The sequence below is a fragment of the Bactrocera tryoni genome, chromosome 3 (assembly GCF_016617805.1).
Source record: "Bactrocera tryoni isolate S06 chromosome 3, CSIRO_BtryS06_freeze2, whole genome shotgun sequence".
Lineage (NCBI taxonomy): Eukaryota > Metazoa > Arthropoda > Insecta > Diptera > Tephritidae > Bactrocera > Bactrocera tryoni.
In genome coordinates, this window is record NC_052501.1 from 29,580,574 (window position 1) to 29,597,541 (window position 16,968).

General features: G+C 35.7%; 4 protein-coding genes across 4 annotated transcripts; 3 read left to right on the plus strand and 1 right to left on the minus strand.

Annotated features, from left to right (window-relative positions):
- The first annotated feature begins 191 nt into the window (after positions 1-191).
- Positions 192-1,339, plus strand: LOC120771056. Its single transcript, XM_040098862.1, has 2 exons — positions 192-304; positions 366-1,339. Exon 2 carries the CDS (start codon positions 375-377, stop codon positions 669-671), a length of 297 nt encoding a protein of 98 aa, XP_039954796.1. The 5' UTR covers positions 192-304; positions 366-374; the 3' UTR covers positions 672-1,339.
- Positions 1,306-3,588, plus strand: LOC120771052 (mitochondrial-processing peptidase subunit alpha). The gene is made up of 6 exons (XM_040098855.1): positions 1,306-1,397; positions 1,452-1,830; positions 1,898-2,314; positions 2,376-2,516; positions 2,576-3,080; positions 3,158-3,588. Exons 1-6 carry the CDS (start codon positions 1,357-1,359, stop codon positions 3,325-3,327), a joined length of 1,653 nt encoding a protein of 550 aa, XP_039954789.1. The 5' UTR covers positions 1,306-1,356; the 3' UTR covers positions 3,328-3,588.
- Positions 3,589-4,174: 586 nt separating this feature from the next.
- On the minus strand, positions 4,175-9,152 carry LOC120771050 (ribonuclease 3). Its single transcript, XM_040098853.1, has 5 exons — positions 8,412-9,152; positions 7,431-8,344; positions 6,602-7,343; positions 4,946-6,525; positions 4,175-4,822 (listed from the first exon to the last, which is right to left on the minus strand). The coding sequence occupies exons 1-5, from the start codon at positions 9,038-9,040 to the stop codon at positions 4,467-4,469; spliced, it is 4,221 nt and encodes a 1,406-aa protein (XP_039954787.1). The 5' UTR covers positions 9,041-9,152; the 3' UTR covers positions 4,175-4,466.
- Positions 9,153-9,472: 320 nt separating this feature from the next.
- On the plus strand, positions 9,473-16,400 carry LOC120771051 (sodium-independent sulfate anion transporter-like). The gene is made up of 10 exons (XM_040098854.1): positions 9,473-9,598; positions 10,016-10,058; positions 12,781-13,080; positions 13,159-13,383; positions 13,602-13,717; positions 13,790-14,093; positions 14,162-14,464; positions 14,531-14,676; positions 14,733-14,903; positions 15,925-16,400. The coding sequence occupies exons 1-10, from the start codon at positions 9,569-9,571 to the stop codon at positions 16,144-16,146; spliced, it is 1,860 nt and encodes a 619-aa protein (XP_039954788.1). The 5' UTR covers positions 9,473-9,568; the 3' UTR covers positions 16,147-16,400.
- The last annotated feature ends 568 nt before the right edge of the window (positions 16,401-16,968 follow it).

Here is a 16,968-nt window from a genome sequence, read left to right on the forward strand (position 1 = left end):
CAGTAAATTTTCGACCTCATAAGTCTAAAAATAGTGTTTAATAGGGGCTATAACAGTATAAAGCAAATAAATAGTAAGGTTCGTTACATTAACACAATTTTTTTGCACAATTTTGGGAGTCACAGTAAATATTCATAGATGTATGTGAATTTGCAATGGCTGTTTGTATGTACATTTGTACATAAATTAAAACTGCATAGACGTTTAGGTTTAAGTGTGGTCAATCATTTGCTGACGCAGAAGCCCTAACTCCAATTACCGTGATCAGAGCCAAACAACAGCTGAGATAAATCAACATTTATAAGTATGTGAATTTTGGAATTATTACCAGTGCTTATAAAACTAAACTTAAAAAAATAATTTAGGCTAATAATATGACATCAGTATTTAATACAATTATGTGGATATGCCTATTTGTTGTTGCTGTTAAAACGTGCATTGCAATTGCTTATGATCCAAACGATACAAAAATCGCTTCAGTTATTCCACCTGAAGGTTTTTTCGAGGCATTTTATCCGAGAGAAATGGATGGTGTGCCCAACAGTGCTTCCCGTCCTGCTCATGCGCACGGCAGTTTCTTTAAGCATCGCAATCCAGCTTTGGTGGACACAAAGAATGCAGCAGCTTACGGATATCGTTTTGATGGTAAACGGCGTTTCAATTTAAAGTAAAGATTTAATAATAATTACATTGTGTGCTCTCCTCATGGTTTTATGAAAATTCAATAAAATGTAAAATTAATAATATACATACATATGTATGTATGTATATCCAATGGAGTTGGTGAGGCTTTGTTTACCAGTTTTTTAAGTTAACATACATACATACATATGTATTGTAAATACATTAGTGTATTTGTATGTACACATATGCTTAACTCTCTTTTGCTTACCCAACAAACTATAATGAAGGTGTTTAAAGTCTATCATTATTTTTAAATTATTAAAGATTCTTTATTTGATAAAATCCACATTTCGTATTCATTATGTTATACATTAATAATTCGTTAAAATTACCAATTGACTTTCTACAATTAAAAACATCTCGTACAATATGCCGAAATCACTCTACAAGAGTACCCATAATCAATTTATACCAGATTGCTATCATCTGATATTAACCATATGACAGTTTCCACCACATCAAAATACAGTCCACTTTATACAATTGACATTTAAAATCATCTGTGCGTAGAAACGTTTTTCCGATTTTATTTTTGCTGTATTGCATTATGTTTCAATAAAAAATCCTTTATCGTGAAAAAAATTTAAAAAAATATTAGTATAGCCAAAGGGAACACCTAAAGTTGAGTGTTTAAGCAAAAATTACATTTTGTTTTAACAAACCAAAGAGAATATGAACGTACGTTTACTAAGCCGACTGCAGCAACGCTGGAGGTGAGCGCAAATAAATTAGTCAATAACCTCAAATGACTTTTTTTCTACCCACAGTGTTTTGAGACGTTATGCGACAAAACCATCATCTTTGTCCGGTGAAGAAGTGCGTATTGGCACTGGCATTGGAAATATAACAGGCAGAGCTCGTGACGATGCCAGCTCGCTTACTGTAAATCAGCCTTCCACCAAAATAGTCACCAATCTACCACCGCTAACGGATCCGGTACCAAATCTTCCTGAAGTTGAGTATGCGCGACCACTAGCTGAAAGCAGTCTTACACAAGTCACTACACTGCCGAATGGATTACGTGTGGCATCTGAACCCAGATTTGGTCAGTTTTGCACAGTTGGACTCGTGATCGATTCGGGTCCACGTTATGAAGTCACCTACCCCAGTGGTGTTTCACATTTTCTTGAGAAGTTGGCCTTTAATGTATGTAGTCAATATTTTTAATATTTACTTAATTCATTGAGTTAGGTAATTGTTTTTAACTTTGCAGTCAACTGAGAAATTTCCAAATAAAGATGCTATACTAAAAGAATTGGAGAAAAACGGTGGTATTTGCGATTGTCAGAGTTCGCGTGACACTCTCATCTATGCTGCAAGCATTGATAGTAGAGCAATTGAATCGGTTACACGCTTACTTGCCGATGTGACATTGCGACCAACACTACATGCCGCAGAAGTGAGCGCTGCGCGTAAAGCGGTACAATTTGAACTTGAAACGCTCGGCATGCGTCCGGAGCAGGAACCCATATTAATGGATATGATACACGCAGCGGCATATCGTGATAACACTTTGGGACTGCCAAAATTATGTCCATCAGAAAATCTTTCATTAATAGATAGAAATGTCTTAATGAACTATTTGAAGTATCATCATACACCTCAACGTATGGTAATAGCAGGTGTCGGGGTAAGTTAAATTATTGACTGTTGTGAAATAGTTAAAAAATTGTATTATGTAAACTAACTAGGTTAACCACGACGAGCTGGTACAAAACGTTGAGAAGTATTTTGTAGAGGAAAAAGCAATTTGGGAAACTCAAGTTATCAAAGGCACGGGAGCAACAGAAGTCGATGCCTCAGTTGCACAATACACAGGTGGCTTGAAAAAGGTACGTACATACATATGTAGTATATGTGTATGATGATAGCTAATAAATGACTATTATAGGAAGAATGTGAAATACCGATTTACGCCGCTACTGGACTACCAGAGCTCGCACACGTTGTTATCGGACTGGAGGGTTGCTCTCATCAAGATCCCGATTTTGTGGCATTATGTGTTTTAAATATAATGATGGGCGGTGGCGGTTCGTTTTCCGCTGGCGGTCCCGGCAAGGGCATGTACTCGCGTTTATACACGAACGTTCTTAATCGCTATCATTGGATGTATAGCGCTACGGCATATAATCACGCCTATGCAGATACTGGTCTATTCTGCATACATGCCAGCGCTCCGCCTAGTAACGTACGTGACATGGTTGAGGTTATTACACGTGAACTCGTCAACATGGCAAGTGAGCCGGGCAGAGATGAATTGAGTCGTTCCAAAATTCAGTTGCAATCGATGCTATTAATGAACCTGGAATCAAGGCCGGTTGTATTTGAAGATGTGGGTAGACAAGTTTTGGCAACAGGTCATCGCAAGCGACCTGAACACTTTATACGTGAAATCGGTAATTAAAACGCATATCAATATATATACAAAAGATATATATAAATTTAACGCTTTTTTTTAATAATTTTCATACAGAAAAAATCAGTCATGGTGATATACAGCGTGTAGCTCGACGTTTACTCGCCACGGTGCCATCAATGGCTGCCCGTGGTGATATCGGCAAATTACCGGAGATGAAGGACGTACAAAGCGCTCTCAGCAACGGCGGTCGCTTATCCTCTCGACGACTCTCACTGTTTAAGTGAAAATTCCCATGTACATACAATTAAAGAGAATATCAAGTCTTTTTGCTTTATATAGGTAATATAAACGAAATATAATTTTTGGAATGATATGTAAGCACGTGTGTTCCGTTCAAATAAAGCCCAGTTACTGAATCCATTGCAGCATATCATACCCTCGTAGCAATTACGTAAATTCTCACACCAAACTCATAAGCAATCACTTTTGTATAACTAATACATTAAAGGTCAACATAAAATCTATTAGATGCTAAAAAATTACAATTTCATGCGTTTTGATTGACGAAGAAAACAAAAAGCGCGCATATAGAAAATAGTTTGTATTAGTAATTACTCGTAGCCACAAATTATGCAATGGATTCAGACAAAGGCATGAGTTTAAATTCATTGTTGAGAGTGTATACATCACACTTATAAATATGTATGACAAAAATATGTTTTTTCTTCTAAACGAAAAATTATGTAAACCGGTGAGTCGGCAAAAATAAATCTGCCATACCTTGCATACATTTTTTTATGTATAAATTCGAAAAATTAAATTTAAATATCGAAAATAAAACGATAAACCGGTTTGGATAAACAAAAAGCACAATATTTGTTGTATATATTTTGGATAGTGTGCGTGTTGGGCAGGCTTGAACAGGCCCGTTCCGGCGACAGTCGAGTCCAAGTAAACGGAACTAACCCGGATTTTTATTCGGCCAAGGATTTTCACCTCGGCACCATTCCTCGAAATTGCTTCAGGAATGTTTTATGCCGTTACAACAACAGCAACACTTTTAAAATATTTCGATACTTGCGCTGGATATAAATCATAGTTAGGTTATGTTAACACATCACAGCAAAGGGATTAATTTTTTGGTACTTACTGTACCATGTTTTTCGTATATTTCAGTTATATTTTAGTTGATAACTAAAATATAATACTAATATTTAAGCTTAACATTTAGTATATTGATTACAGAGTTGAGTTTATATGGTGTCTTGTACCATTTCAACGTATTTTGGATTCCACACTGAAAGTTTGCTGCGTTTTAAGGAAAGCTTTTAATTAAATTACTGTAATACTTGAATATTTAACATCGCTAGCAACTAGCTCGACGGACATTCCTTGTGCTCCTTAAGTCTTAATATGCCGCAATTTAGCTACTCAGTTCTCCCGACTCAATATCGGAATTCGAAGAGACATCTTCCACCAAATCTTGAAGATCATGCGGCATTGTATTTAAAGATGACTTCGTATTTTCGCTCGTACTGGGCGCGGGGGCGGTTAAATTTTCTTCAAAGCAATCATCACTCGATACATCTTCACAATTTCTTTTATTCGCGCTTTTCGTATCGTCCACTTCGAGATTTGCTCTTTTGGGTGAATTCGAATTCGCCCTGTTTTGTGATGTTTTTTTAACACGTTTTCTGCTTCGCTTTTTGTGTGTGCGAGATTTTTCCAACTGCTCATCATCTGAACTGGTGCTGCTATCACTGCTGTGACTTGAATGATCTGCAAATCAAAAAAATATGAATTAATAGGAGTCAACAATATGAATTAAAAGTGGTAAAAAAATATAATGGCGAGCGCATTTGGGTTTATAATTTGTAATTATGAATAGCAGATTCAACAAACCTTCGATGCTTATGGATGTGGCCTGTGGTTCCTCCACATCACTATCATCATCTGGCAGTTCATCGCTGGAAATGTCTTCACGTACACGATATTGCTTGGGAAGATGTGATTCATCTTCCATGGAATTCGTACTTTTCGGTTTCGCTTGTTCGGTTAAGGTCTCTTCAAATTCCGGTTTGAGCTCGCCACCCTTTTGCTTTTTAATACTTTTGGCTATAACACGTTTCTGATGATCCAATTGTGGGAATAAATCACGTGAATTCTCCAAAGCTTGTTTGGCTGCATTCATTTCAGCTTGCTGAATCGATGAGCCGGTAGCGGTTGCCAAGCGTTTCGAACGAAAATAAACAGCTACCGTATACACGCGTGTATTGGTGGGCCCGATAGACTCGATCACTTTGTAGATGGGTATGTCGGGTTCGCCACCCTCCATTGTGCGCAAAGTCAAACAACATTGTTGCAATTTCGATTTGGGATCGTTCCAATCTTGATTCATAATAAATATTTGCAAACGTGGAAATAGACACACATGACAGAATTGTTCACAATACAGCAAACCTTTATCCACATATAATGCACCCAAGAAGGCTTCCAATAAATCAGCACGATCCTTAGTCTTTAGCTCCACCTTTGGATTCGAGTAGACCGCATACTTGGTCATGCCGAGATCATCACAAACCACCGCTTGTGTGCGATTATTCACAAGCGATGAACGCAACAACGACAAATGACCTTCGTGATGCTCGGGAAAATGGCGATAAAGATATTCGGAGCAAATTAATTGCAACACCGTATCGCCCAGGAATTCCAAACGCTGATTGGAACCCAATGTGAGATGAGTAAAACCAATGGAACGATCGGTGAAAGCGCGTGCCAGTAGACGTATGTGTTTGAACTGTATGCCGATGGATTCTTCGAATTTGGTTAACTCCTGCAGCACCGGATAAGAGGAAATACAACCCCGATCGCCTAACGGCTCTTGCTCTTGCAGCGGATGCTCTGGATAATTCTTCCAAATCTCTTTAAGCTGCTCGTTTTCCATATATAGCGCGTTCATAAACACCTCATCGGCTATTGATATGCCACCATCGAGTAGCAGCGCACCCATTAAAGCCTCAAAGCAGTTAGCCATTGCATGACGCAATTCCAATTCGTGACATAAGTCCGAACCATGTGCGTACAGCATGTACTCCTCTAAGTGCAACTTCTTGGCGAGTAAAGCTAAATGCTGATTCTGCACGATAGCCGCTCGATAAGTAGCCAGACCACCTTCTTCCAAATCGGGAAACATGAAAAACAAGTGTATTGAACTTAAAAACTCAACAACGGCATCGCCCAAGAACTCCAAACGTTCATTATGCGTGATATTAGACATAGTCTCGTATTCCTTGCCAAAGCGCGACATTATGTTTATAAGTGTATTTATGCCACGCTTTCTTGTATTCAAGTAATGTATTTTACGATCACCATACTCGGGCTGACGTATGCCACAATTAGTAAGCGAGTTGCGCGCATGATCCGGATTCGTGCCATAATTTTCTTTATACGAGGGATGCGTCAACGCTAATTGCAATAAATATCTAAAACGATAAATGAAAACAATTATTTAAAAATCAAGAAAAGAAAACAATAACAAAGGATGTCGTAAAAACTCACCGATTTTTGAAACTGTAACCAATACTTTTCTCTAAAAGGTCAAGTGAACGATGAAAACGCAAGTGACCAGTAAGCACTGGTATGAGCATCGCGTGCTGCACAATGTCACACATAATACCGGTTCGGTAATAGCTCTTTGAACTCACCGCCACAGTTATGTTACGCTTCATACGGCCTTGAGTGCGCATTTCCTGTAAACGCGCTTCTTTTTCCTCCAGTTTACGCTTGTCGGCAAACGATGGCTTCGACATGTTGGCCATTAGATGGCGATATTTTACATATTCACGCCATGCTTTCTGATACTCCGGATTGCCGGCATAACTGAGCTGCGGTGGTCGTATACCAAAATGCACGATGGCCGGATGTGTTACGTTCTCTTCGGTTTCAAAACACTCAGGTAAATCAGAAACATTGCGATCCAGCTGATCCACGCGTACCGAACATGGTTTGTAACCCGGTTTTGTCACAAGCATTCCTTTTATGAAATCAACATAATCCTGCCACTCATGCTGACTGATATCGTTTAGGCAACGCAACTGATCCCGATCCACAAGTGGAGCAGCACTGTCCAGTAAATAACGGAGCACTTCACTTATGGCCAATACTTCTTTACCATTGTCGGGTAGATCACGTACGAAACGTGGTAAGAAATGAAAGGCTGGGCATGTTTCGGAACTGGACATGCCGTCGGGGTATAGCGAAAAATCTACCAGCTCGAGCAGTTCGTGGAATAGGTATTGATCTGAAATTTGATATATAATTACATATTTTATAATAAAATTATTTTTCGAAAAGAAAATATTGTGTGTATTAGAATGTTTATACTCACTAAATAACTCCAATTCTCTTATGGTGAAATTCTCGGGCATTTTCTCAGCAACATACAAGATGGTATATTCAATGTTGAAGCGTATAACTTTACATGTTGGCAAGTCTGCAAGGGGTGAATGTGTCAACATCGAGAATCCTTCGAAGATAAACTCATGCTCGTCATGCTTAATTATCGTTGGCGTTTTAGTGAGAAAATTCGTGGGCGGCGAAATGGTAATACGATAGTGGTAAAGTTGCGAAGCATTATTGGAATTCGGCAAACATTTCTTATAACCTGTTTCACCGGGATATATACCGTGCCGTATACCAATACGACGCGATTTAGCAGAACAACGACAAAGCGGTCCGTCATTCATTTCACCCGAATCATTATGCCACAAGTCGGCATGTATACGATATGGATGCTGCACTTTTCGTGAAAGTTCCTCCATACAACAATCTTGCTCAATTTTTAGTTCATCATCTGAAGAGTCTTCTGACGACGATGAGCAAGCTTCAGATTTATGTTTACACAAGCGGCGACGCGACTTGCGTGCTGGCGGTTCGTAGGGTGGTAATGTTTTGCGCACACGATCTGAGCGTTGTACTAATTTTTCTTCGAATAAATTGCACAGCGCTTCTAATCTACTAGTGGAGACAACTTCATTTGGTACATCTGAACGTCGGTAAAATGGATCTGCTGGCGATGAACGTATCCATACAGTTCGAGAGTCCTCATCCTGCCCAACCATTTCTGCCAATTTTTCGGCAATATCTTCTGAGGTTTCACAATAATTTGATCTCCAACTTTTCAAAAGTCTGTCTCTTTCAGTTTCAAGTTTTGGTTCCTTGGAATCGCTTCGTGCTTCATACTTTCTTTCTCGTTGAGTATGGGGTCTAGAAGTTTCGGCATATTTCGCATAGCCGTAACCTCTGGAATAACAATATAAATAAAGTAATTACGTATACGTTCATACAAGCATATATTTATAAAACTTACCTCTGAGGCGATGGAGGTGCAAATTGTGGACGATTGGTTTGGGGTGCAGTAGAAGTATTACGATAATTTCCACGTGCAGTATAAGGCGCACGATTTGTCATAGGCTTATGCTCGTATGGATATGGTCGTATGTTACCAGGTGGTTTATAATGTCCTCTATTTGCCGTGAATTCTCTGCCACCTTTGTAAGGTCTTTGCACATGGCCATCATATTTTTGGTTATGGTAACTATATTCATTATATGTTGAATCATAGGGTGTGTATGGAGTTTTCCTCGGTGGCGGCACATTATATACACCTTCATTATTATATACTTCCGTATATGTATTTGTTGGTTGAAAATGTGGATAGTAAGGCGTACTCTTGTCGGCATAAGATTGTTGATAAAAAGTTGAAGGATAAGAATGAAAACTATTTGCTCCAGATACGTGTGGATTCGAAGGCGGCAAAGTGTCATTAGAGTAACTATTTGCTGAGTGTACTGATTGATGAATTTCTGTTGATGGTGTTTCTGGTGGCGGCGGAGGTGGAGGACCTGGTGGTATCCCAACTGGAAGTGGTGGAGCTGGTTTTGGTTGATCAACATCTGGCGGTGGAGGTGGCACCATCGAAAAATGTTGAAAATTCATTTCTCCCAAATAAATTTAATATCTCTAAAATGTATCTTTCACAAGCACACTACAAGTTCAACTGCACTCAATGAAGATCCGGCAAAAACAGATGTGTTGTGTACAAATTTTGCAATGTAGAACTGTGACTTGATCTTCATTGATAAAACTGTTTTTACCGATAACCGCAGCTAATTTATCGATGTAAGCAAAAGCTAAGTGCAAAAGTTTACAACGCTGATTTATTTGTTAATGTTAAGGTTTTAATAAATTTGCTATTTCGTATAATTAAAATTATTTTTTCTTATTAAATGTTATGTTTCTAGTTAATATTTGTAATTAAGTATTAGTTTAAAGTTAAGAAAGTTTTGCGGTAAAATCGATATTTGTTAAATATTATCGAGTAGAGTTATGTTTTCACTACTATCATTTTGATAGAATTGCAGTATCTAACAATCAGCTGTTTAACAAAATGCATTAGTAAACTAATAATAACAAAGTCAAAATCAAATAAACAAATACTACAGTTATTTATTGTTTTAGTGGAAAATGGAAGCGAACAGTGATATATTTCAATATGTTAGTAACGTAAATGTTAAATGTGTTCTTTACTATATGGCAAATCATTAAACAATGCGCAAAAGGAAGTATCAGCATATACACACACATATAGGTGTAACCTATTGCACGCTTTTAGTAATAAATTATTTTGTCAACAAAACTGGCTCTACTTAAAATAGAGTTATATAAACGCCGTGGAACACCTCAGCAAATTACTATATTTAGATATATGTCTGAAAGCATACGTAAAAAACTGTACTGTTATTTCTTTCACCGAACTAATAAGGTTGTTTTTGTAGAGCTACATAGGTTATGCCGGTAAATTTTAAATATAGATTCATATTTTTTATTCTAAATATTGCTGTAGCTGTTTAATTAATTTCTCATTTGTATATACATACATACTTATTTGCATTTATATACATATAATTTCAGACAAACAGAGGTGCTGACAGTTTTGGTTCTTCTGAGGAGACAGGTAAAATACATGATAACAATTTAATTATTGCCATTTACTTACTTTGCAGTGTTAGCGGAGTTGTAGATTGGGGGATTTTTTGCATTCACTGCACACTTAACTGTGAATAAACGAATCGAATAGCCATGAATATCGTTTTGCGCAGTTTAGTTGTGCTGTTTGTGTAGACTCTTTAAAAATCAGTAAATTTCTGAGAATAATTATTCAAGAATAACAAAATTACTATAATATTATATAGTTATTATGTAATACATATTTACAAATATTTGAAATATTTGTGATAGACTTTCTTAAATAATATGTCCGGAGTTTAAATATTTTTTAAAGAAAATCAAATACTTCAACACCAAACCTTGTATTAAAATGTATTTGTTAACTGAATGCAACAAGTTCCTTCTCTGTCTGATACATTCCATAATCATTGCTTTTCCGGTTTCGCACAAGTTCATTTTTCCGGCAGGGTACATACTTTTATAAATATATGCTCCAATATACCATGTACTTGTATATATGTGTGCAATTATCTTAAGCGCGCATCATAACATCTTGAACTGATGAATAGCGCCTCGTGTTCAAGCGAAGGCATTCTTTATAAACAGTAAATAAAATAAATAGGGAAACGCCAATTTCGGGCACTACCGAGCAATTTATGTCCTCACTCGTTAGTGGCTTACACGCGTTCTTTAAATAAAACAAACACTTAATTCGATATTTTATTGTTCGTAAGGCTAACAAAATATCGATTTATAGAAGGTAATTCGCGTTTGTCGGCTCTTACAATAGTTAGTCTGCAGCAATAACAATAACGAATACTTTGTATTATATTGTAAGGTATACATATATAATTTTCAAGGTATCATATATGTTTAACTTTAAAACGCATTTGTTTCGAGTTTTTATGTTTTTATAGACTGAAGTCTGCTATATGGATTAAACTATACTTAGACATCTACTTACATATACATATGTATGTATAACGATAATTAGATTGCAAATAGCAGTTACTCAAATTTAAAATCTGATGCCTGCGTATCTAACGCATTCCTCCATTAAAAATGTCTCATGCTAAATGCTTTTCATAAGAAACATTGAACTCATGTATATAATACAATAAATAATATTGTGAATACATGTTATATTTGTATATAACACACCTCAGATTACTTGACTACATGAACAATTTATACAGAGTTAATTTCTTGTTAATAAGCAAAGTCGTGTTGCTATCACAAACTGTTTCGGAAGGTTTCTGACATTTAGATTACCCATACGCTTCGAGTTTCAGCGCTAAGAAACTACCGATATATTAAAGTACACCTCAAACGGAGCCGTCTAATTGTTTCGTATTTATTAAACAACACTCTAAGCGATCGGTGGTGATATCGCAAAGTGTCGTGCCTCATACACAAAAATATAGTGTATATACATGTACAGGAATATAGCTGAATATTGAAATATTGCCGCAATCGTTAACAACAATTAAATACATTTTTATTTGTTTTTTTTTTCTTGACGGCTTGTAATTATGGCAAGCAGAGACGGTAAATATTTGCACTTTTCAATAAACGTTTATAAAGCATCGCTCCATAATAAATCACTGTTTGCAAACATATATATACATACATATGTACATATGCATGCGCAGATCTGATTAAGAGGATATACATATATGTACATATGTAAGATCGCATATGCAAATATGTAGTAACTAGAGTAAAAGGAATATGAGAATATTGCTCAATAAAAAGTGTAGTAAATTTGAGTGTTTACGACAGTGTTCGACATAAATTAGTATATCATGTGAAACCTAATTCTAGATTTTGTGTAAACCCAATGCCGTCTCGTAGATAATGGAATAACGGCATAACTCTAACTAATTGCATTGAACGAGCTTAGTAACTAACTTCAAAGTGTTTCTAAATTACTATAAAACATACATATATACTATATGTACATATCTACATATATACATATGTACATATGTGTGTATGCATGTACATGCATTAAGTTATGCATTTATTTATGCACGTAACTGTGATAAGTGAACACATCTTTATGGCTTAAGCTATTCGATTTTAAAGCCATAAATATTAATCTGTTTGAAACAACAGCGATACTAAAATTTTTATGGAAAATCCACTTGTTGCTATAACTGTTGTTTTGCCAAATAGAGTGATAAAATGAAAATAATTAAGGTTGGTCAATAAAATGTTACAACATGAATATTAATCTGTGATCATCAGGAAATATAATATAAAAATATGGCTATAGTGAAGCCATGTTCTGAAAGGAAGTTCGTGAAAGGAAGTTAAAAATATTTTTATTGCAAAAAACAAAAACGATATTGTTGCTGTAGTGGCAGAAAGAATACGCAAAATATTTTGGAAGAATGTTATTCAGTTGAATATACTTGACCGGATATAAGAAATTTTGTGCCGGTTACTGTCGTGTGAGCGATGGGAGCAACTATAACAGGTTTGATACCTTATTTACTCCAAAAAGCCGAAATCGAAAAGCACGGAGGGGGTTTACATAAAGGTTTATATGAATTTTTTTGTTCTTGTAAAAACAATTGATTCTTGTGGGATGCTGTGGGAAAGCACTTTTAACTGTACGTACATATGTATATAAAACTAAATCATTACGTTGTAATAAATCTAACTGACTACATACATCTGCTTTATATAATATTTTCTTAATTAATTGATTTCTACGCTTTCAGAGGGCTTATATGAACAAGATTTTCCAAACATTCGTTCAACAATTTTGAATAGCAGCAAAAAGCTATGTCGACCAGCGACACTAACAAATAAGCTGCCCATACTCAAATGGCTACCTAGATATCAGACTTCATTTGTATTTCGCGATGCTATTGCCGGTTTCACAGTCGGTCTCACAACTATTCCGCAAGCGATTGCTTATGGCGTAGTCGCTGGCTTGCAGCCTCAATACGGGCTTTATGCGGCCTTTATGGGCTGTTTCACTTATATAATTTTTGGTTCCTGCAAGGACGTGACTATCGGTATGAAAACATTCATGTTTTTTATTTTTACTTTCGTAAATTTAATTTAATTTAATATCATTTTACAATTAATTGTAGCCACTACAGCAATTATGGCTTTAATGGTACATGATTATGCAGTAATTACACCGGATTTCGCCGTTTTGATCTCATTTCTGGCGGGCTGCACGATATTGGTGCTGGGCATTCTTAACCTGGGCGTGCTGGTACGATTTATTTCGATGCCGGTTATTACGGGATTCACTATGGCTGCGGCGTGTACAATTGGTAGTGCGCAGATTAACAATCTGTTCGGAATGAAGAGTAAGGAAATTTTATGCCATAGCAGTTACTTTTCAAATTTCAAAATTTATGTATAAAAACCGTTAGATCGTACTTATATGTTATTATAGACCGTAAACTTTAAAATAATTTTGGTATATAACAGTTATTTTCGCTGTCTAATAATTGTTATTTTTAAATAAAATCTCAACAATTGATTAGCTATAATTTATAAAATTTAAAATTTTTGCACCTTAAAGGTCCGTCAAATGACCTTATTCCGGCGTGGAAACACTTTTTCACGCACCTCCCGAATGTAAGTTTGAATGACTCATTACTTGGCGTTGGTGGACTCATATTTTTACTCTTGATGAAGGTATTAACTTCAGAGAACAAGATAACATACATCTGACTAAGAGCAAATAATTTATTATACTCTAACTTCTAGCAAGTGAAAAATATACCATATGGCAATAAGACATTTTGGAAATATATTTCTTTGTCTCGCAACGCCCTGGTGGTGATATTCGGTACATTTTTGGCATATCAATTAAGTCGTGATGGCTCCCAACCCTTCGTAATTACCGGGAATATTACAGCAGGCTTGCCACCGTTTCGTCCACCACCATTTAGCACAATCGTGGATGGAAAGGAAGTGACATTCTCGGATATGATCAGCACGTACGGTTCCTCGTTGGCATCAATACCATTAGTGTCAATACTAGAAATTGTAGCGATAGCTAAGGCATTCTGTGAGTAAACTCTCTAAACATTTTTTCAACACAAGATAAAAAATCTCTTAAATTCTCTTTATATGTAGCTAAGGGTAAAATTGTCAACGCATCTCAAGAGATGATAGCTCTCGGCATGTGCAATATTATGGGAAGTTTTGTATCATCTATGCCGGTGACAGGTTCTTTTACCCGAACAGCTGTGAACAATGCGAGTGGCGTAAAAACGCCATTAGGCGGTGCCGTCACTGGTGCAATGGTATTGATGGCGCTGGCTTTTCTTACACAAACCTTCTACTACATTCCAAAAGCAACGTTAGCGTCAGTAATTATAGCCGCCATGATATCGCTGGTGGAACTCGAGCGACTTGCCGAAATATGGAAATCTAAGAGTACACATTTTTATGAAAAAAATATGTTCTATACGCAAATAACTGTATTTGAATTTTTAATTTAAGGAATGGATCTCTTTCCATTTGCCGTAACTTATTTCACCTGCTTATTTTGGAGTTTGGAATACGGCATTATTTGTGGCATAGTGGTGAATATCTCTTTTATACTATATAGAAGTGCAAGACCACAAATTCATTTAGAAAAGAAAAAGGTGAAAAGTGTTAAAATATTATAATTTATTACCTGCTGACCGTCAACTATTTATAGGTGAGCAATTACGAAATATGTTTTGTAGATGTTAAGCAGAGATTAGATTTCGCGTCTGCGGAGTATCTAAAAGAAAAAATTGTAAAGTTTATGAGCGGTAATCGCTACGATGTTAGTCTCATTATCGTAAAAGGAGAGGAAATTAATTCCATTGATTATACTGTTGCTATGGTGAGTAAAATATAGTCAAAATAAATAATAAGATTATTAATAATACTAATGTTATAACTAATAATATAGTAAGAAGTTTAAAGTGACTTCAAAATCAGGGTTTATACTATTGTTTGATTTTTTTGTTTATAATAGTTAATTATATTCCAAAAGTTTATGTATTTTTTTATTTGAATTTGATTAGGTAAACATGTACATAGCTCAATGAAAGCTAAAAGTTAATTCCTACACTGGTAAAGCACAATTTAATTTTTAATCCATTTGAAACTAAATAATATCTTATTTGGCCCTCTAAACGCATTATATACTATATACTAGTATATTAACAGTTCATACATATATTGTTATGTGCTTTTAGTCACTATTGTTGTGCAATGCCAAAATAATTTCCAAATAATTTGTGAGATAAGTATCTTCCAATTTAAAACGAATATAATAAAAAAATATATATTCTACCCCCGAATTTCAGACACACCTCTCTCTCAACAAGTAAATATAAAAAAATAGAACAAAACTAATTTGAATAACCTAACTCGTTCTAGATATGAATATTTCATATAAGTAACTTGTGTACTTATTTTGATTTATTCGTTTGGCAATAAGCACGCTTCAAATTATCAATGCCACTGTGTCTAATAATACAGTTAGTCGATAACAACAATTAAAATCCTCAACTAGAGAAATGCAGCTGCGGTGGAGTTTCTTCATGACTAATATTATTTAAGATAGGAAACTACCGACATACATATATGCATACAAATCAGGTCATAAAAAGCGATTTATGACAACGAAGATTACCTTGCATCATAAATTTTAATTTCAGTGTTATGCCTTCTTGCCAACAGTTATATGACATCACTGCACTTAGAGTTGCACTACATTCGGTATAATTCAAAAACCGTTAAATGTTCTCTTCATTTTCCCCCTTATAATGATTATTACATATAAACATTAAGAAAACACCTACCGTATTAACTCTTAAAACGTTAAGTATATTTTATATTTTCTCACTATTTTGCAGAACATCATCTCACTTAAAGAAGATCTTGAGGTACTCAGTTGTGATCTTGTTTGTTGGAATTGGAATATTCGTGCCGCGGGGGTTGTTTGCAGGTTGAACGGCGATTTGTGCAGCTTATTCAAAAATGACCATAGCATCGAGGAGGTGGTGAATAACTATTATTTAAATCTACAAAGGAAAAATGAAAGTTCCATCGATACTGTGTATACAAGTACTTCTTAGTTGGCTTACGCGTACGCGTGCTAAGTAGAAATATTATTTGTTTAAAGTATGTGTAAATATAAATATACAAATACCAGAATAATAGCTACTATAATGCAAAGGCCAAGTACCATAAAAAAACTTAACGCTGATATCAATACGCCACTTGTTGAGACCGTAACAATTAATGATTAAAATAATGGCAATATGTTTTACTCGTATTATTCTGCTATCTGCACAAGTATACAAATAAATAGTTTTATTCAAATGAAGAATTTGCTTGGCTTATATTGATTTATTGATAAAGGTATTTTGTTTGAAAGTGAATGTGAAAATAATGCGTGAATTCGAAATCTCATCCAAGTACTAGCAAACGGGCGACAATGGCGATGCATTATCGTTCCCACGACAGTCAAGTTTACGCAACCGGAACGGGCCCGGATTTTGATCCTGCCAAAGGCGGCAACATTCCTCTAAATTACTCTAGGAATATTTTCTGTCGCTATAACAACGGCATTACCCTTTCACCCATTTTCAGTGTATTGGACTTTTGTGGGGTACAAACAACATGTTCATAGGCTTTGTATCGAAACAGCACGTTTTTTAAAGCTCTACTTAAATTATAGCGAAAACATAGATCTGTACACAATTTTAAAGTTCCGGTTTGATCCTCCCGGAAACTCTTGATTCAACGCATAAATTTGAGGTATTTGTTTTTCGAGTATTTGAAAAGTATTATTAACAACAATAAGATTGAAAAACAAAAAGGAAATAAAAAGCTAAGGACTAAAACATTGTGTTTCTATTGTAAGCGCTGTATCTCGAAAATTTTAGCATTTGCAA